Source organism: Lampetra planeri, unplaced genomic scaffold (assembly GCF_965212315.1).
Source record: "Lampetra planeri unplaced genomic scaffold, kcLamPlan1.2.h2 scaffold_701, whole genome shotgun sequence".
In the NCBI taxonomy this organism is placed as follows: domain Eukaryota; kingdom Metazoa; phylum Chordata; class Hyperoartia; order Petromyzontiformes; family Petromyzontidae; genus Lampetra; species Lampetra planeri.
In genome coordinates, this window is record NW_027615524.1 from 20,001 (window position 1) to 40,331 (window position 20,331).

The 20,331-nt window shown below is 55.6% G+C and overlaps 1 protein-coding gene across 2 annotated transcripts in view; it reads right to left on the reverse strand.

Moving 5' to 3' along the window:
- LOC144741763 (uncharacterized) overlaps positions 1–18,324 on the reverse strand; it is a 32,067-nt gene extending 13,743 nt beyond the window's left edge. For both annotated transcript variants that reach the window (XM_078624265.1, XM_078624264.1), the window contains exons 1-5: positions 18,201–18,324; positions 15,653–15,801; positions 13,838–14,000; positions 12,527–12,679; positions 1,515–2,149 (exon numbers count right to left, since the gene is read on the reverse strand). In XM_078624265.1, coding sequence (XP_078480391.1) covers positions 1,515–2,149; positions 12,527–12,679; positions 13,838–14,000; positions 15,653–15,793 — 1,092 coding nt within the window. In that variant the 5' untranslated portion in view covers positions 15,794–15,801; positions 18,201–18,324. The remainder of the gene's footprint in view (positions 1–1,514; positions 2,150–12,526; positions 12,680–13,837; positions 14,001–15,652; positions 15,802–18,200) is intronic.
- Between the last annotated feature and the right edge of the window lie 2,007 nt (positions 18,325–20,331).

The following is a 20,331-nucleotide window of genomic DNA, read 5'->3' on the forward strand; positions in this document are numbered from 1 at the left end:
AAGGTGCCAGGCTAGGTGCACTTTGAGGCCTCTGATAGGAGGTTACGGGACAGACCCAGCAGGTGCCATGGATTGGCTGACTGAGATGACTGGCTGATGCACCACCTGTGCCCCCTACTGTGCCAACTTGCTGTATTTTATCCACCCGGCGCTCCGCTCGTTGTTGTGAGCGTCGCTCCTCCGCCCTCCGTTGTTGTTGGAGGGCGACTGCCTCCAACTGCCCAGTAGCGTCCTTCACGAGCCTCCTCCACTGAGGCCGATCTTGACACCGCTGGTACCAGTCATCGGCAAGTCCACTCAGCTCCACGTCCTCCTGTACCACATCACTCCATCTCTTCTCTAGCCCGTGCCGCGCCCGTTTAGCCCCCTCGATGCGGCCGAACAAAAGCTGTTTAGGCATGCGGTGGCTGGGCATGCGGGCTACATGACCCAGCCAACGCAGCCTTGCCTGCCGGAGGAGCTCACCGATGGGACTTTGTCCAGATCTTTCAAGGATTTGTGAGCTCCTGACACAATCCAGCCTGCAGGTTAAACCCAGGATCGATCCTAGGGTGGCCAGCCTGAATGTTTCCGACCAATGGAGATGAGTGGGTGGGTGAGTGTCTGGGTTTGTGTGTCAGTGGAGTGAGTGGGTGAGTGAGTAGTGAATGAGCAGGTGAGTGGGTGAGTGAGTGGGTGAGTGAGTGGGTGAGTGACTGAGTGAGTGGGTGAGTGAGTGGGTGAGTGAGTGGGTGAGTTAGTGAGTGAGTGGGTGAGTGAGTGACTGAGTGAGTGGGTGAGTGAGTGGGTGAGTGAGTGGGTGAGTGGGTTAGTGAGTGCATGAGTGGGTGAGTGAGTGGGTGAGTGAGTGGGTGAGTGAGTGGGTGAGTGACTGAGTGAGTGAGTGGGTGAGTGACTGAGTGAGTGGGTGAGTGAGTGGGTGAGTGAGTGGGTGAGTTAGTGAGTGAGTGGGTGAGTGAGTGACTGAGTGAGTGGGTGAGTGAGTGGGTGAGTGAGTGGGTGAGTGGGTTAGTGAGTGCATGAGTGGGTGAGTGAGTGGGTGAGTGAGTGGGTGAGTGAGTGGGTGAGTGACTGAGTGAGTGGGTGAGTGACTGAGTGAGTGGGTGAGTGAGTGGGTGAGTGAGTGGGTGAGTGGGTTAGTGAGTGCATGAGTGGGTGAGTGAGTGGGTGAGTGAGTGGGTGAGTGACTGAGTGAGTGGGTGAGTGAGTGGGTGAGTGAGTGGGTGAGTTAGTAAGTGAGTGGGTGAGTGACTGAGTGAGTGGGTGAGTGAGTGGGTGAGTGAGTGGGTGAGTGACTGAGTGAGTGTGTGAGTGGGTGAGTGAGTGGTTGAGTGAGTGGGTGAGTGATTGAGTGGGTGAGTGCGTGGGTGAGTGTGTGAGTGGGTGAGTGCGTGGAGTCAGTGCCATCAAGAAGGACCATCGCCCAAAACGTCGCCCGCTAAGGCTTCACATCGCCACTCCTAAGCACCACTCCTCACCACCGCTCCTCACCACCACTCCTCACCACCACTCACCATCTCCAGCGTCACCTCGCCACCGGACACCGTCGCAGATCCACACTCGTCCACGCTGGCGGATTCCGCTGTGGCTCCACCACCTCCACCACCACCTCCACCACCACCACCACCTCCACCTCCGCTCCCATTGGCCGGCGGCGCTTCTCCTCCTCCGAGCGTCGCCACGGTAACCGTCGTCGCCACGGTCACCGTCGCCGCGGTCACCGTCGCCACGGTCACCGTCGTCGCCACGGTCACCGTCGCCGCCGCGGCCACCGTCGCCGCGGTCACCGTCGCCGTGGCGACCGAGCGCCGGGGCGGCGGCGGGCGAGGCGGCATGGCGTAGCGCAGCCTCTTCCAGAAGGCCCCCGAGGGCGCCGTGTGAGCGTCCGCGGGGCGCCAGCGGATGAGCGGCAGCACGGCCAGGGCGCGGCGCAGGCCGGGCCCGGCGAGGGGGCCGCCGCCGCGTCCCAGCGGCAGGAACTGCAGCAGCACGAGGCGCGTGTCGCCCGCGGCCAGCATGGCGTGCAGGCCGGCCTCCAGCTCGCAGCGGCTGGCGCCCCCCGAGCGCGTGCAGGCCGCGTAGGCCGGGCTCAGCACCACGATGACGCGGCGGCTGCGGTCGATGGCGCCGATGATCTCCTCCACCATGGCTGGTGGGGGGGGGGCGGGGGCGGAGGGGGTTGTTGTATTTATGCCCCTTTTTCCAAAATGTATATTAAGGATAATTAGGACAAAATAAATAAATATTTTAATTAAATAATTAAAACAACCCACTGCTCGTCACATTCCGCGCCGGGCATCTGGGAAACGTGGAATGGCATCAACAACAGCAAACGTCAGGACACCTCCCCGCCACCACCTTTGTCTTCCAACGGTTTGGCACAAACACACACGCGTGCCGTGAAACACGCGTGGCGGGGTCTGGCCTCGGAATGACCCACTCAGGGAGAGGAGGGGTCAAAGGGTCGCGAGGGGGGGGGGGTCTGTGCCTGGCAGTCCTAGCGTCTGTTTTTTTCCCCACGTTTTTGGGTTTTAAGCACAAACGCACTTCACGCTGTGAGCAGTCTGCTTCGAGTCGCGCTCAGTCTCGCGGCTCGGCTCGCGACGCGGCGTTGCGAGGGAGGCTCGCAAGGGAGCTGGGGGCGCGTCGTGCCTCGAGGAGAGATGGGAGCAGGAGGAGGAGGAGGAGGGGTCGTTCGAGTCGCAGAAGTCTGAGTGCAGTCCGGTTCGCGTCTTGCTTCAGCCTTGCTCGGGCTTGCGGTGCCGTCGCGAGCGCGCCGGGCACCGATATATCGTGGGTGTTATGTCTCGCAAAGAGCAGCAACGACGGGTGTTTGAGAGTTGGGGTCGGCGTGAGTCGACAAGAGTGTAGTGACATAAGAGGGGAGGGGCTGCTGGGGGCTCTGGGACCCTAGGCACCCCAGACGCTTAAGCCCCTTGGCGCCAGGCACTGGGTTCCCAGGCAACCCAGACGCTTAAGCCCCTTGGCGCCACCAAGGGGGGGGCTGTGTGTGCTCTGTGGGATATCTGGGGGCGCACACAACCCCACCCCTCGTTGGGGACGAGGCATAAAAGGGCAGCTCCCTGGACGTTCGAGGCCAGTCGTAGCTCAAGATCCATGACCCAAGACCCAAGACCAGCCATCTGAGGACCCTGGGACGCTGTGAGGGCCAGTGGTGGGACTCTGGAACTCCCGGCTCTGCGTCCTTGTGAGGGCGAGTTCCAGAGCGTAGCCAGAGTAGTGTATCTAGGCTGTGTACCTAGGCTGTGTATCTAGGCTGTGTAATCTAGGCTGTGTACCTAGGCTGTGTACCTAGGCTGTGTACCTAGGCTGTGCACCTAGGCTGTGTACCTAGGCTGTGTACCTAGGCTGTGCACCCAGGCTGTGTATCTAGGCTGTGTACCTAGGCTGTGTATCTAGGCTGTGTATCTAGGCTGTGTACCTAGGCTGTGTATCTAGGCTGTGTACCTAGGCTGTGTACCTAGGCTGTGCACCTAGGCTGTGCACCTAGGCTGTGCACCTAGGCTGTGTACCTAGGCTGTGTACCTAGGCTGTGCACCCAGGCTGTGTATCTAGGCTGTGTACCTAGGCTGTGTACCTAGGCTGTGTACCTAGGCTGTGTACCTAGGCTGTGTACCTAGGCTGTGTACCTAGGCTGTGTATCTAGGCTGTGTACCTAGGCTGTGTACCTAGGCTGTGTATCTAGGCTGTGTATCTAGGCTGTGTACCTAGGCTGTGCACCTAGGCTGTGCACCTAGGCTGTGCACCTAGGCTGTGTACCTAGGCTGTGTACCTAGGCTGTGCACCCAGGCAGTGTATCTAGGCTGTGTATCTAGGCTGTGCATCTAGGCTGTGTACCTAGGCTGTGTACCTAGGCTGTGTATCTAGGCTGTGTATCTAGGCTGTGCATCTAGGCTGTGTATCTAGGCTGTGTATCTAGGCTGTGTACCTAGGCTGTGTATCTAGGCTGTGTACCTAGGCTGTGTACCTAGGCTGTGTATCTAGGCTGTGCATCTAGGCTGTGTACCTAGGCTGTGTACCTAGGCTGTGTATCTAGGCTGTGTATCTAGGCTGTGCATCTAGGCTGTGTATCTAGGCTGTGTATCTAGGCTGTGTACCTAGGCTGTGTACCTAGGCTGTGTACCTAGGCTGTGTACCTAGGCTGTGTACCTAGGCTGTGTACCTAGGCTGTGTACCTAGGCTGTGTATCTAGGCTGTGTATCTAGGCTGTGTACCTAGGCTGTGTATCTAGGCTGTGTACCTAGGCTGTGTATCTAGGCTGTGTACCTAGGCTGTGTACCTAGGCTGTGTACCTAGGCTGTGTACCTAGGCTGTGTACCTAGGCTGTGTATCTAGGCTGTGTACCTAGGCTGTGTATCTAGGCTGTGTACCTAGGCTGTGTACCTAGGCTGTGTATCTAGGCTGTGTATCTAGGCTGTGTACCTAGGCTGTGTACCTAGGCTGTGTACCTAGGCTGTGTATCTAGGCTGTGTATCTAGGCTGTGTATCTAGGCTGTGTACCTAGGCTGTGCACCTAGGCTGTGTACCTAGGCTGTGTACCTAGGCTGTGTATCTAGGCTGTGTACCTAGGCTGTGTACCTAGGCTGTGTACCTAGGCTGTGTACCTAGGCTGTGTACCTAGGCTGTGTACCTAGGCTGTGTACCTAGGCTGTGTATCTAGGCTGTGTACCTAGGCTGTGTACCTAGGCTGTGCACCTAGGCTGTGTATCTAGGCTGTGTACCTAGGCTGTGTACCTAGGCTGTGTATCTAGGCTGTGCACCTAGGCTGTGTATCTAGGCTGTGCACCTAGGCTGTGCACCTAGGCTGTGTATCTAGGCTGTGCACCTAGGCTGTGTATCTAGGCTGTGTACCTAGGCTGTGCACCTAGGCTGTGTATCTAGGCTGTGCACCTAGGCTGTGTATCTAGGCTGTGCACCTAGGCTGTGTACCTAGGCTGTGTATCTAGGCTGTGTACCTAGGCTGTGTATCTAGGCTGTGTACCTAGGCTGTGTACCTAGGCTGCGTATCTAGGCTGTGCACCTAGGCTGTGTATCTAGGCTGTGTACCTAGGCTGTGTACCTAGGCTGTGTATCTAGGCTGTGCACCTAGGCTGTGTACCTAGGCTGTGTATCTAGGCTGTGCACCTAGGCTGTGTATCTAGGCTGTGTACCTAGGCTGTGTACCTAGGCTGTGTATCTAGGCTGTGCACCTAGGCTGTGTACCTAGGCTGTGTATCTAGGCTGTGCACCTAGGCTGTGTATCTAGGCTGTGTACCTAGGCTGTGTACCTAGGCTGTGTATCTAGGCTGTGTATCTAGGCTGTGCACCTAGGCTGTGTATCTAGGCTGTGTACCTAGGCTGTGTACCTAGGCTGTGCACCTAGGCTGTGTATCTAGGCTGTGTACCTAGGCTGTGTACCTAGGCTGTCTACCTAGGCTGTCTACCTAGGCTGTGTACCTAGGCTGTCTACCTAGGCTGTCTACCTAGGCTGTGTACCTAGGCTGTGTACCTAGGCTGTCTACCTAGGCTGTGTACCTAGGCTGTGCACCTAGGCTGTGTACCTAGGCTGTGTACCTAGGCTGTGCACCTAGGCTGCGTACCTAGGCTGTGTACCTAGGCTGTGCACCTAGGCTGTGTACCTAGGCTGTGTACCTAGGCTGTCTACCTAGGCTGTGTACCTAGGCTGTCTACCTAGGCTGTCTACCTAGGCTGTGTATCTAGGCTGTGTACCTAGGCTGTGTACCTAGGCTGTGTACCTAGGCTGTGCACCTAGGCTGCGTACCTAGGCTGTCTACCTAGGCTGTCTACCTAAGCTGTCTACCTAGGCTGTGTACCTAGGCTGTGTACCTAGGCTGTCTACCTAGGCTGTCTACCTAGGCTGTGTACCTAGGCTGTGTACCTAGGCTGTGTATCTAGGCTGTGCACCTAGGCTGTGTACCTAGGCTGTGTATCTAGGCTGTGTACCTAGGCTGTGTATCTAGGCTGTGTACCTAGGCTGTGTACCTAGGCTGCGTATCTAGGCTGTGCACCTAGGCTGTGTATCTAGGCTGTGTACCTAGGCTGTGTACCTAGGCTGTGTATCTAGGCTGTGCACCTAGGCTGTGTACCTAGGCTGTGTATCTAGGCTGTGCACCTAGGCTGTGTATCTAGGCTGTGTACCTAGGCTGTGTACCTAGGCTGTGTATCTAGGCTGTGCACCTAGGCTGTGTACCTAGGCTGTGTATCTAGGCTGTGTACCTAGGCTGTGTACCTAGGCTGTGTATCTAGGCTGTGTATCTAGGCTGTGCACCTAGGCTGTGTATCTAGGCTGTGTATCTAGGCTGTGTACCTAGGCTGTGTACCTAGGCTGTGCACCTAGGCTGTGTATCTAGGCTGTGTACCTAGGCTGTGTACCTAGGCTGTCTACCTAGGCTGTCTACCTAGGCTGTGTACCTAGGCTGTCTACCTAGGCTGTCTACCTAGGCTGTGTACCTAGGCTGTGTACCTAGGCTGTCTACCTAGGCTGTGTACCTAGGCTGTGCACCTAGGCTGTGCACCTAGGCTGTGTACCTAGGCTGTGCACCTAGGCTGCGTACCTAGGCTGCGTACCTAGGCTGTGCACCTAGGCTGTGTACCTAGGCTGTCTACCTAGGCTGTCTACCTAGGCTGTGTACCTAGGCTGTCTACCTAGGCTGTCTACCTAGGCTGTGTATCTAGGCTGTGTACCTAGGCTGTGTACCTAGGCTGTGTACCTAGGCTGTGCACCTAGGCTGCGTACCTAGGCTGTCTACCTAGGCTGTCTACCTAAGCTGTCTACCTAGGCTGTGTACCTAGGCTGTGTACCTAGGCTGTCTACCTAGGCTGTCTACCTAGGCCAGGGGTCGGCAACCTGCGGCTCCGGAGCCGCATGCGGCTCTTTTGAACCTTGACCGCGGCTCCGGGGCGGATGCTAGCGAGGGGAGGAGGCGCACTGTGACACCTGCTCTGGCGTTGCCGCTGCTGACAGGTCGCCGCTCCGCTCCACACTGCCCGCCCGGTGACAGGCAATAACGTTGCCGTTGCTTTGTCACATGTTTGGAAGAAGTAAAAACCTTCCTGGGCAGCAAAGAGCTCACCTTTGCTGAGCTGGAACAGCCAGAGTGGCTGGAAAAATTACATTTTATGGTAGACATGACAGCACATCTAAACACGCTAAATACAACCCTTCAGGGGAAAGGAGGCACAGCCCTGCACATGCTGGAGGAGGTTTTGGCATTCGAGCGCAAGTTGACAGTGTTTGTCAAAGATTTACAGAGAGGTACACTGTCTCACTTTCCCTCTTTGAGAGAGTTCAAACAAAGTCATGATACGATAAATTTGGAATATTTCAAGTCTGCAATCACCACAATGCAAAGTTCGTTTGGGAAACGATTCTGTGAGTTCAGAGAGGAAAAAACGACATTATCCTTCCCTGTCACTCCCCTGGCGATCGATCCATCCCTATTGAATATGACTGCATTTGCAGGTGTAAGTCAACCTGATCTTGAGATGGAACTGGCCGATATAGCCGACAAAGATATATGGGTGTCCAAGTTAAAATGCTTGACCGCTACTCTTGAGGATGTTGCCCGTCAGAAGGCCATTCTGGCTCAGAATCATAAATGGAGTGATATTGAAAACCTTCCCAAACAGGACAAACTTGTATTCGAAACATGGAATGCCATCCCCAACACTTATATAAACATGAAAAAGTATGCATTTGGAGTCCTGTCGATCTTCGGCTCCACATATGTATGTGAGCAGGTCTTCTCCAACATGAACTATATTAAAAACAAACATCGATCACGCCTCACAGATGACAGCTTGCAAGCCTGTGTGAAAATGAAGGTGACGTCTTACAGCCCTGATGTGCAGACACTGTGCACTGAGGTTCAGGAGCAAAAATCCCATTAACCAGGTAATTTAGCTATTAATTTGCAAAAATATATTTTACATTGTTAAGTGAAAAAGTCCTTTTTTTATTCAGATTGACAGCTGACTGCACGATCCTATATATATAGCAATAAGGTAAGAAACAATATATGCAGTGTTATATTTGTTTTAAATGTTGCAATGGTTTTGCGGCTCCCAGTTTATGTTTTCCTTCGGAAACGGGTCCAAGTGGCTCTTTATGTCTTAAAGGTTGCAGACCCCTGACCTAGGCTGCGTATCTAGGCTGTGTACCTAGGCTGTGTACCTAGGCTGTGTACCTAGGCTGTCTACCTAGGCCGTGTACCTAGGCTGTGCACCTAGGCTGTAACAGAGTATGAGGACTGTTGGAGTGTTGGATTGTAATAAAGAAGTTGCCTCTACAAGTGTCTCCGGAACCCATTACAAGAGTATCGCTGTAAGTTATGCTACAGTTACACTGAGGTGTTGACACGCTCGCAAAGTCAAGGATTGCGACGAGTGGTGAAGAGGAAAGACCCCAGCTGGGCCCCGAAGTGAGAGGGCCAGGAGGTATGCGGTCAACAATGCTTGACTCAGGGAGGAGGACGCCTCTGCCATGCATAGTCCCATGGGATGTTGGCTATCAACAACAAGGCAACTCCCATGACTAATTGGGAATGGGACGCAAGCGTAGGATTGATCACCCTGTCGCTGGCCGCCTTTGGGGAGGGTGCATAGTGTGAAAGGCCGAAACACCCTGGGAACCAAAGGTTCACTACTGACGATGCGCTCCCCAAATGTCACCAGGCTCACTGTTCACGAACTCTTGGAAGTGCTTGCACAAAGGATGGTGACATCTCATCCTGTGTTCTTGGAATCATTTGTACTAAGCCTTCACAGTTTTCAAGAGGTGCGAGTGAAACTGACGGAGATTCCAGTTATCATTCTCGAGCCAGCGAAGACGCCCAACGTCAACCCAACGTCAACCCAACGTCAACCCAGCAACGAACGAGAGCATTGTTCATCGCCAGAGTGCTCCAAGCCGGTGAGCGCGCACAGCCGCGTCGTCCAGAGCCTGAGCCAACGCAGCCCTGAAGTAAGGGCGGGTGTCCGTGCGAAGCTGGCAGCGATCAAGGAGAGACCGCGGAAAAAATGAGAGAGAGAGAGAGAGACGAGCGACAACAAGCAATCAACCTGGAGAGAAAAGGGCGGAAATTGCCGAGCATCGCCCCAAGCGAGCATCAAAGAGGACCAGCCATCAGCGGACAAGTGGCGAGCGTCCTGCCGACCCGTCACCCAACAGGCGAAAAAGCCTGATCGGCCGCCCATGAGGGAGAGGAGAGCGCCATCGAAGGCGCCGTGTGTTTGACACACACACGCACATCGACCAGCAGCCGCTGAGAACAGACAAGACGTCCAGCGGCGGACGACGGAATCATCGCGCGCCACGACGGCGAGCGTCGTGCCGACGCCGCTCAATCCAGCAGCGGAGAGAGAGAGCAGGAGGGGCTCGCTGCGGCCACGCACAAGCGAGAGGGAACCTCTCTGGCCGCTGGTTGTATAATCCCTCCCCCACCCCACAAGCTCCGACACAACTCCCTGCCTCTGCTTCAAACAATAGTTATCAAGGGAACAATACAACGCGCACGCAACACGCAACACGAACAAGACTTTCAAAAAGTTATCTGTGTGTTTCGGAAAGGGTTGCCATTTCAAGGTGGTGCGTGCAATAGCAACTGATCGTGCAAAGCAGTTGCTGCCGTCGAGTTACATGAATAAGAAATGTTTTAGTCATTCATTTTCGTTAATTGCATAATCTTGCCGATGAATCTATTGACGTATGCTTTCGCCTTTGCATATTAGAGTGTCATATGTTTGTTTAGAATTAAAATTGCTTAACAAAAGCATTTGAGTGTTTCTTTCCAAGTCCATGCAAAACTCTTATTTATAAGAACTGTAACCTGCGTTGAGATATGAATTTGGAGACCTAACATAATATAAACACACTCAGATAATAAATGTTCAATCAAAGATAATCGTTTTATCCTGATTGATACAACTCTGGATAACGAAGCTAAGCCTAATTAGCATAACTGCACACATTAACATAATCGCAAGCATTCGCATAATTAAATATGATTATCTCCATGATTATCATAATGTATGCATGTAATTGTATACATTATCATAATGAATGCGAATTACGCATTTTTTATTTTTTTTAGCAAAATTTCATAATCCGACATATACAACAGGGGGGGGGGGGGGTGAGGGAGGGTGGTGGTGTGTAGTGATGGTGGTGGTGGTGTTGTGTAGTGGTGCTGTGTAGTGGTGGTAGTGGTGGTGGTGTTGTGTGTGTGGTGGTGGTGGTAGTGGTGGTGGTAGTAGTGGTAGTGGTGGTGCTGTGTGGTGGTGTGTGGTGGTGGTGGTGTGTAGTGGTGGTGGTGGTGGTGTTGTGTAGTGGTAGTGGTGCTGTGTAGTGGTGGTAGTGGTGGTGGTGTTGTGTGTGTGGTGGTGGTGCTGTGTGGTGGTGTGTGGTGGTGGTGGTGTGTAGTGGTGGTGGTAGTAGTAGTGGTGGTAGTAGTGGTAGTGGTGGTGGTGGTAGTGGTGTTGTGTGTGTGGTGGTGGTGCTGTGTGGTGGTGTGTGGTGGTGGTGGTGTGTAGTGGTGGTGGTAGTAGTGGTGGTGGTGGTGTTGTGTGTAGTGATGGTGCTGGTGGTGCTGTGTGGTGGTGGTGGTGTGTAGTGGTGGTGGTGGTGTTGTGTGTAGTGGTAGTGGTGCTGGTGGTGGTGGTGTGTAGTGATGCTGGTGGTGGTGGTGTGTAGTGGTGGTGTTGTGTGTAGTGGTGCTGGTGGTGGTGGTGTGTAGTGATGCTGGTGGTGGTGGTGTGTAGTGGTGGTGTTGTGTGTAGTGGTAGTGGTGCTGGTGGTGGTGGTGTGTAGTGGTGGTGGTGGTGTTGTGTGTAGTGGTAGTGGTGCTGGTGGTGGTGGTGTGTAGTGATGCTGGTGGTGGTGGTGTGTAGTGGTGGTGGTGGTGTTGTGTGTAGTGGTAGTGGTGCTGGTGGTGGTGGTGTGTAGTGATGCTGGTGGTGGTGGTGTGTAGTGGTGGTGTTGTGTGTAGTGGTAGTGGTGCTGGTGGTGGTGGTGTGTAGTGATGCTGGTGGTGGTGGTGTGTAGTGGTGGTGTTGTGTGTAGTGGTAGTGGTGCTGGTGGTGGTGGTGTGTAGTGGTGGTGGTGGTGTTGTGTGTAGTGGTAGTGGTGCTGGTGGTGGTGGTGTGTAGTGATGCTGGTGGTGGTGGTGTGTAGTGGTGGTGTTGTGTGTAGTGGTAGTGGTGCTGGTGGTGGTGGTGTGTAGTGATGCTGGTGGTGGTGGTGTGTAGTGGTGGTGTTGTGTGTAGTGGTAGTGGTGCTGGTGGTGGTGGTGTGTAGTGCTGGTGGTAGTGGTGGTGGTGATAGTGGTGCTGTGTAGTGGTGGTGGTGGTAGTGGTGGTAGTGCTGGTGGTGATGGTGGTGCTGTGTGGTGGTGTGTAGTGGTGGTGTTGTGTAGTGGTGGTGGTGTTGTGTAGTGGTAGTGGTGGTAGTGCTGGTGGTGGTGGTGCTGGTGCTGTGTGGTGGTGTGTGGTGGTGGTGTGCAGTGGTGGTGTTGTGTAGTGGTGGTGGTGGTGTGTAGTAGTGGTGGTGGTGTGTAGTGGTGGTGTGTAGTAGTGGTGGTGGTGCTGTGTGGTGGTGTGCAGTGGTGGTGGTGTGTAGTGGTGGTGGTGGTGTGTAGTGGTAGTGGTGGTAGTGCTGGTGGTGGTGGTGCTGGTGCTGTGTGGTGGTGTGTGGTGGTGGTGTGCAGTGGTGGTGGTGGTGGTGGTGTGTAGTGGTGGTGGTGTTGTGTAGTGCTGGTGGTGGTGGTGGTGGTGTTGTGTGTAGTGATGGTGGTGGTGGTGTTGTGTAGTGCTGGTGGTGGTGGTGGTAGTGGTGGTGTTGTGTGTAGTGGTAGTGGTGGTGGTAGTGGTGGTAGTGGTGGTGGTGGTAGTGGTGTTGTGTGTGTGGTGGTGGTGGTAGTGGTAGTGGTGTTGTGTAGTGGTGGTGGTGTTGTGTAGTGGTGGTGGTGGTGGTAGTGGTGTTGTGTGTGTGGTGGTGGTGGTAGTGGTGGTGGTGGTGGTGTTGTGTGTAGTGGTGCTGTGTAGTGGTGGTAGTGGTGGTGGTGATAGTGGTGTTGTGTGTGTGGTGGTGGTGGTAGTGGTGGTGGTGGTAGTGTTGTGTAGTGTTGGTGCTGGTGGTGGTAGTGGTGGTGGTGCTGTGTAGTGGTGGTGGTGGTGGTGTTGTGTGTAGTGGTAGTGGTGCTGGTGGTGGTGGTGTGTGTAGTGGTGGTAGTGGTGGTGTGTAGTGGTGGTGGTGGTGTTGTGTGTAGTGGTGGTGGTGGTGTTGTGTGTAGTGGTGGTGGTGGTGGTGTGTGTAGTGGTGGTGGTGTTGTGTGTAGTGGTAGTGGTGGTGGTGTTGTGTGTAGTGGTGGTTGTGGTGGTGCTGGTGGTGGTGTTGTGTGTAGTGGTAGTGGTGCTGGTGTTGTGTGTAGTGGTAGTGGTGGTGGTGTTGTGTGTAGTGGTGGTGGTGCTGGTGGTGGTAGTGGTGCTGGTGGTGGTGGTGGTCCCTCACCTCCGCCGGGCAGGATGTCTCTGTCCAGCAGACACAGGCGGTACCCCAGCTCCCCCTCCAGCACCTGGGGCAGCAGCTTCAGGGCAAACTCCTCCTCGCCCGGCGAGGGGCACTCCGTGCAGAACGACACGTACGCGTCGTACTCCTTGCCGTCTGTGCACAGCGGGGACACGCAGGGACACGTGGGGACACGTGGGGACACGTGGGGACACGTGGGGACACGTGGGGACACGTGGGGGACACGTGGGGACACGTGGGGACACGCGGGGACACGTGGGGACACGTGGGGACACGCAGCGACACGCGGGGGACACGTGGGGACACGTGGGGACACGTGGGGACACGCGGGGACACGCAGCGACACGCGGGGACACGTGGGGACACGTGGGGACACGTGGGGACACGTGGGGACACGCAGCGACACGCGGGGACACGTGGGGACACGTGGGGACACGTGGGGACACGCGGGGACACGCGGGGACACGCGGGGACACGCGGGGACACGCGGGGACACGCGGGGACACGCGGGGACACGCGGGGAGACACGGGGTGGGGGAAACGGGAGGGGGGAGACACAGGGGCAGGGAGGTAGAGTGGAAACAGCCCCATTACTCACCCACCCACCCAACTATCCACCTACTCACTCACCCACCCACTCACCCACCCACCCACCCACCCACCCACCCACCCACCACTCACCCACCCACTCACCCACCCACTCACTCACCCACCCACCCACCCACCCACTCACCCACCCACTCACCCACCCACTCACCCACCCACTCACCCACCCACTCACCCACCCACTCACCCACCCACTCACCCACCCACCCACCCACCCACCCACTCACCCACCCACTCACCCACCCACTCACCCACCCACTCACCCACCCACTCACCCACCCACCCACCCACCCACTCACCCACCCACCCACTCACTCACCCACCCACCCACTCACCCACCCACCCACCCACCCACCCACCCACCCACTCACCCACCCACCCACCCACCCACCCCACTCACCCACCCACTCACCCACCCACTCACCCACCCACCCACTCACCCACCCACTCACCCACCCACCCACCCACCCACCCACTCACCCACCCACCCACCCACCCACTCACCCACCCACCCACCCACCCACCCACTCACCCACCCACCCACCCACTCACCCACCCACCCACCCACCCACCCACCCACCCACTCACCCACCCACTCACCCACCCACCCACCCACCCACTCACCCACTCACCCACTCACCCAGTCACCCACCTACCCCACCCATCCACCCACACTAGACACAGCACCTGCTGCGTTGCTGCTGCTGGGGGTGCAGGTGGTGGTGGTGGTCTCGGTAGAACAGGAGGAGGTCAATGCGGCGAGCGTAGAGCAGCCCGGCCAGCAGCAGCAGCAGGGCCAAGGAGCCCAGCAAGGAGCCAGCCACAGCAGCCGTGCGGTTGGGTGGAGGCTCTGCACGCACGGAGACACACAGAGACACGCAGAGACACACACACAGACACGCAGAGACACACACAGATACACGCAGAGATACACACAGAGACACACACAGAAACACACACAGAGACACACACAGAGACACACGCAGAGACACACACACAGAGATACACACACAGAGACACACACAGAGATACACACAGACACACACACAGAGACACACACAGAGACACACACAGAGACACACACAGAGACACACACAGAGACACACACACAGAGACACACACAGAGACACACACAGAGACACACACAGAGATACACACAGAGATACACACACAGAGACACACACACAGAGACACACACAGAGACACACACAGAGATACACACAGAGACAAAGATCAAAGATCCCCCATATAGCCTTAACAGACTGTAGGGGCAAGTGCTGTTAGCGAGCACCTATGAAGGCCGGAACGGTACACGAGGGGGTGGGTGGCCAGCACCACGCCCGACCGCCTTTGTCTCCCCAGTGGCGATGTTTACACACCGCACCAGGTACTCATTTGAGGCCGAGTCAACCTAGGGGAGGCCCAGGACCGGTTCAGATAATCGTCACTGGTGTTGGCCGTGAGCGGGAATCGAACCCGGGTCGCCAGGTTCATTGCGCAGCGCTAACCGCTACACTACCGCTCCCCACACACACAGAGATACACACACAGAGATACGCAGAGATACACACACAGAGACACACACACATGGTGGTGGTGGTGGTGATGATGGTGGTGGTGATGATGGTGATGGTGGTGATGATGGTGGTGATGATGGTGGTGGTGATGATGATGGTGATGATGATGGTGGTGGTGATGATGGTGATGATGGTGATGGTGGTGATGGTGATGGTGGTGGTGATGGTGGTGGTGATGGTGTTGATGGTGGTGATGATGGTGGTGATGATGGTGGTGGTGGTGATGATGATGGTGGTGGTGATGATGGTGGTGGTGATGATGATGATGATGGTGATGGTAGTGGTGGTGATGATGATGATGATGGTGGTGGTGGTGGTGATGGTGGTGGTGATGATGGTGGTGGTGGTGATGATGATGATGGTGGTGGTAGAGATGATGGTGGTGGAGATGATGGTGATGGTGGTGGTGATGATGATGGTGGAGATGATGGTGATGGTGGTGGTGATGGTGGTGGTAATGGTGGTGGTGGTGATGATGGTGGTGGTGATGATGGTGGTGGTGATGATGGTGATGGTGATGATGGTGGTTGTGATGATGGTGGTGATGATGGTGGTGGTGGTGATGGTGGTGATGATGGTGATGATGATGATGATGGTGGTGATGATGGTGGAGATGATGGTGATGATGATGATGGTGATGGTGGTGCTGTTGATGGTGTTGATGGTGGTGATGGTGGTGATGGTGGTGATGGTGGTGATGGTGGTGGTGATGATGGTGATGGTGGTGGTGGTGATGATGATGGTGGTGATGGTGGTGGTGATGATGATGCTGGTGATGGTGGTGGTGATGATGGTGGTGGTGGTGATGATGATGGTGGTGATGGTGGTGATGGTGGTGCTGGTGATGGTGTTGATGGTGGTGATGGTTGTGGTGATGCTGGTGATGGTGATGATGATGGTGGTGATGGTGAGGAGGAGCTCTCACCCTTCCGCACGATGAGGATGGAGGCGTTTGTGAAGCCGAACGCGTTCTGGGCGACGCAGGTGAACTCGGGGCCCAGGTGGAGCTCAGCCACGCTGTGGAACTCCAGCACACGCTGCACGTAGCGCTCGCCGTACGACTCATTCACCACCCTGTGACACACACACAGTGACACACACACAGTGACACACACACAGTGACACACACACAGTGACACACACACAGTGACACACACACACAGTGACACACACAGTGACACACACACACACACAGTGACACACACAGTGACACACACACAGTGACACACACAGTGACACACACACACAGTGACACACACAGTGACACACACAGTGACACACACACAGTGACACACACACACAGTGACACACACAGTGACACACACACAGTGACACACACACAGTGACACACACACAGTGACACACACACAGTGACACACACACAGTGACACACACAGTGACACACACACAGTGACACACACACAGTGACACACACACACAGTGACACACACAGTGACACACACACACACACAGTGACACACACAGTGACACACACACAGTGACACACACAGTGACACACACACACACAGTGACACACACAGTGACACACACACAGTAACACACACACACAGTGACACACACAGTGACAACAACAACAACCGCCATTCGCCACTAAGTGGCAGGAGGTCACGGGGCAGACCCAGCGAGTGCCACGGGTCGACTGACTGAGATGACCGAGATGAGTGGCTGATGCACCACCTGTGCCCCCTACTGTACCAACTTGCTGTGCTTTAGCCACCCGGCGCTCCGCTCGTTATTGTGAGCGTCGCTCCTCCGCCATCCGTTGTTGTTGGAGGGCGACTGCCTCCAACTGCCCAGTAGCGTCCTTCACGAGCCTCCTCCACAGAGGCCGATCTTGACACCGCTGGTACCAGTCATCGGCAAGTCCACTCAGCTCCACGTCCTCCTGTACCACATCACTCCATCTCTTCTCTAGCCCGTGCCGCGCCCGTTTAGCCCCCTCGATCCGGCCGAACAGAAGCTGTTTAGGCATGCGGTGGCTGGGCATGCGGGCTACATGACCCAGCCAATGCAGCCTTGCCTGCCGGAGGAGCTCACCGATGGGACTTTGACCAGATCTTTCAAGGATTTGTGAGCTCCTCACACAATCCAGCCTGGTTAAACCCAGGATGGATCGTAGGCAGGCCAGCCTAAATGTTTCCAACCGGCGAAAATGCTCCATTAGGGGGGTCCACGTTTTGCAAGCGTAGAGAAGGGAGGGAATGACTGTGGCCGAGAAGACCTGAAGCTTCGTGCGGAGCGACAGACCAGGTAGCTTCCACACAGCGTTACGCAACCGATGAAAAGATATTGCCGCTCGACTGATTTGGAGTGAGATCTCTGCTGTTAAACTGGAGCCGGTCATGAGCACACTGCCCAGGTATGGGAAACTCTCCACTCTCTCCACTACTGCCCCATCGCCGATTGGGAGTTGTGTGGGTGGAGTGTCCGATGGTACAAAATACCCAGGCAGGTGCTTAGTTTTGGTGGGGCTGATGGTAAGGCCCCACCTCTTGGTGGCACGCTCCAGTCCCAGCAGCAGCGCCTCCAACTCCTCTTCTGAATGAGCAGCTATTACCAAATCATCGGCATAGATAACGTGGTTGAACAATAGGGAGCCATCCCTTGATCGCACCCAGGCATCGATCAGCCTCCCATTATATCTGTACCAAATGGAAATTCCCCCGGTACAGCTATTGAAGGCTTCACAAACTATGTGGTCAAAATGGATGTTAAATAGTGTGGGAGCCAGAGGACATCCCTGTCACACCCTGAGGTGTACAGGGAATGGCTCTCACTCCCGGCCACGTAGTTTTACCCGGGCCCGCTCACCTTCATGAAGGTCCTTAATGATGGTGAATAGAGGTTTAGGGACTCCGAAAGCACGAAGAACAACCCAGAGCCCAGGCCTACTGATGGTATCATAGGCCTTGACCAGGTCAATAAAGCAGAGATGTAGGTCTTGTTGAAATTCCCTACACCTCTGCTATAGCAGACAGACAGAAAATATGGCATCTGTGAAGGACCGCCCTTTTCTGAAACCGCATTGGGGCTCCGCAAGCCTCTCCTCAGCGTGCCTAGCAAGACGATGTTGAATAATCCTTGCCAGGACCTTTCCCGGCACACTGAGGAGTGAGATGCCCCTGTAGTTGTTACAGTCTGTGCGGTCCCCATTCTTAAAGAGGGGGACTACCAGGGCATCCTTCCAATCCTGCAGAACCCATCCAGTGGTCCAGACTGTTGTCATGATGTCACGTAGGGCAGTCTGTGCACAAACACCACCCTCCCTCAGCATTTCGCTTGGGAGATCATCTCTGCCCGGTGCCTTTCCTGGTCTCAGACTCTGGATCGCCTTCAGTACTTCCTCAACAGATGACACCTCAGCCAGCCACTCACAGGGGGTGACGTCATCTTCCATTATATGAGACACCGCACTCACTCACCCACCTACCCACCCACCCACCCACTCCCACCTGGCTTGCTGTTCCCACACGTCGCTGGTGTTGTAGACGTCCTCCACGAACTTGCCGTCCACCAGCCAGTAGAAGAGCGGCGCGCGGGAAACGTCGTAGCCAAAGAAGGCGAGGCAGAGCAGCTGCAGCCGCTGGCCTGGACACACACACACAGGTACACACACACAGGTACACACACACACAGGTACACACACACACATAGATACACACACACACACATAAAGGTACACACACACACACAGGTACACACACACACACACAGGTACACACACACACACACACACAGGTACACAGGTACACACACACACAGGTACACACAACAACTGCCATTCGCCACTAAGTGGCGGTGACGTCACCACGACGCTTGTGCCAGGCCATGTGCACCCTGAGGCCACGTGAAGTGTCGAACGCCCGCTGGCAGGAGGTCACGGGGCAGACCCAGGTGCCACGGGTCGACTGACCGAGATGACCGAGATGACTGAGATGACTGGCTGATGCACCACCTGTGCCCCCTACTGTGCCAACTTGCTGTGCTTTAGCCACCCGGCGCTCCGCTCGTTGTTGTGAGCGTCGCTCCTCCGCCCTACGTTGGTGTTGGAGGGCGACTGCCTCCAACTGCCCAGTAGCGTCCTTCACGAGCCTCCTCCACTGAGGCCGATCTTGACACCGCTGGTACCAGTCATCGGCAAGTCCACTCAGCTCCACGTCCTCCTGTACCACATCACTCCATCTCTTCTCTAGCCCGTGCCGCGCCCGTTTAGCCCCCTCGATCCGGCCGAACAGAAGCTGTTTAGGCATGCGGTGGCTGGGCATGCGGGCTACATGACCCAGCCAACGCAGCCTTGCCTGCCGGAGGAGCTCACTGATGGGACTTTGCCCAGATCTTTCAAGGACTTGTGAGCTCCTCACACAATCCAGCCTGGTTAAACCCAGGATGGATCGTAGGCAGGCCAGCCTAAATGTTTCCAACCGGCGAAGATGCTCCACTAGGGGGGTCCACGTTTCGCAAGCGTAGAGAAGGGAGGGAATGACCGTGGCCGAGAAGACCTGAAGCTTCGTGCGGAGCGACAGACCAGGTAGCTTCCACACAGCGTTACGCAACCGATGAAAAGATATTGCCGCTCGACTGATTCGGAGTGAGACCTCTGCTGATAAACTGGAGCCGGTCATGAGCACACTGCCCAGGTATGGGAAACTCTCTACTCTCTCCACAACTGCCCCATCACCGATTGGGGAGTTGTGGGGTGGAGGAGTGCCCCGATGGTACAAAATACCCAGGCAGGTGCTTAGTTTTGGTGGGGCTGATGGTAAGGCACCCACCTCTTAGTGGCACACTCCAGTCTCAGCAGCAGCGTCTCCAACTCCTCTTCTGAATGAGCAGCTATTACCAAATCATCGGCATACATAAACGTGGTTGACCAATAGGGAGCCATCCCTTGATCGCACCCGGGCGTCGATCAGCCTCCCATTATATCTGTACCAAATGGTAATTCCCCCGTTACAGCTATTGAAGGCTTCACGAACTACGCAGTCGAAATAGATGTTAAATAATGTGGGAGCCAGAGGACATCCCTGTCGCACCCCAAGGTTGTACAGGGAAAGGCTCCGACTCCCGGCCACGTAGTTTTACCCGGGCCCGCTCAACCATCATGAAGGCCCTTAATGATCGTGAGCAGTGGGTCCAGGGACTCCGAAAGCACGAAGAACAACCCAAAGCCCAGTCCTATGATGGTATCATAGGCCTTGACCAGGGTCAATAAAGCAGAGATGTAGGTCTTTTTGGAATTCCCTACACCTCTGCTGTAGCAGACGGACAGAAAATATGGCATCTGTGCAGGACCGCAAGCCTCTCCACAGCGTGCCTAGCAAGGCGATGTTGAATAATCCTTGCCAGGACCTTACCCGGCACACTGTGGAGTGAGATGCCCCTGTAGTTGTTACAGTCGGTACGGTCCCCCTTCTTAAAGAGGGGGACCACCAGGGCATCCTTCCAGTTCCTGCGGGAACCCGTTCCAGTGGTCCAGACTGTTGTTATGATGTCATATAGGGCAGTCTGGTGCACAAACGCCACCTCCTCAGCATTTCGCCTGGGAGATCATCTCTGCCCGGTGCCTTCCCTGGTCTCAGACTC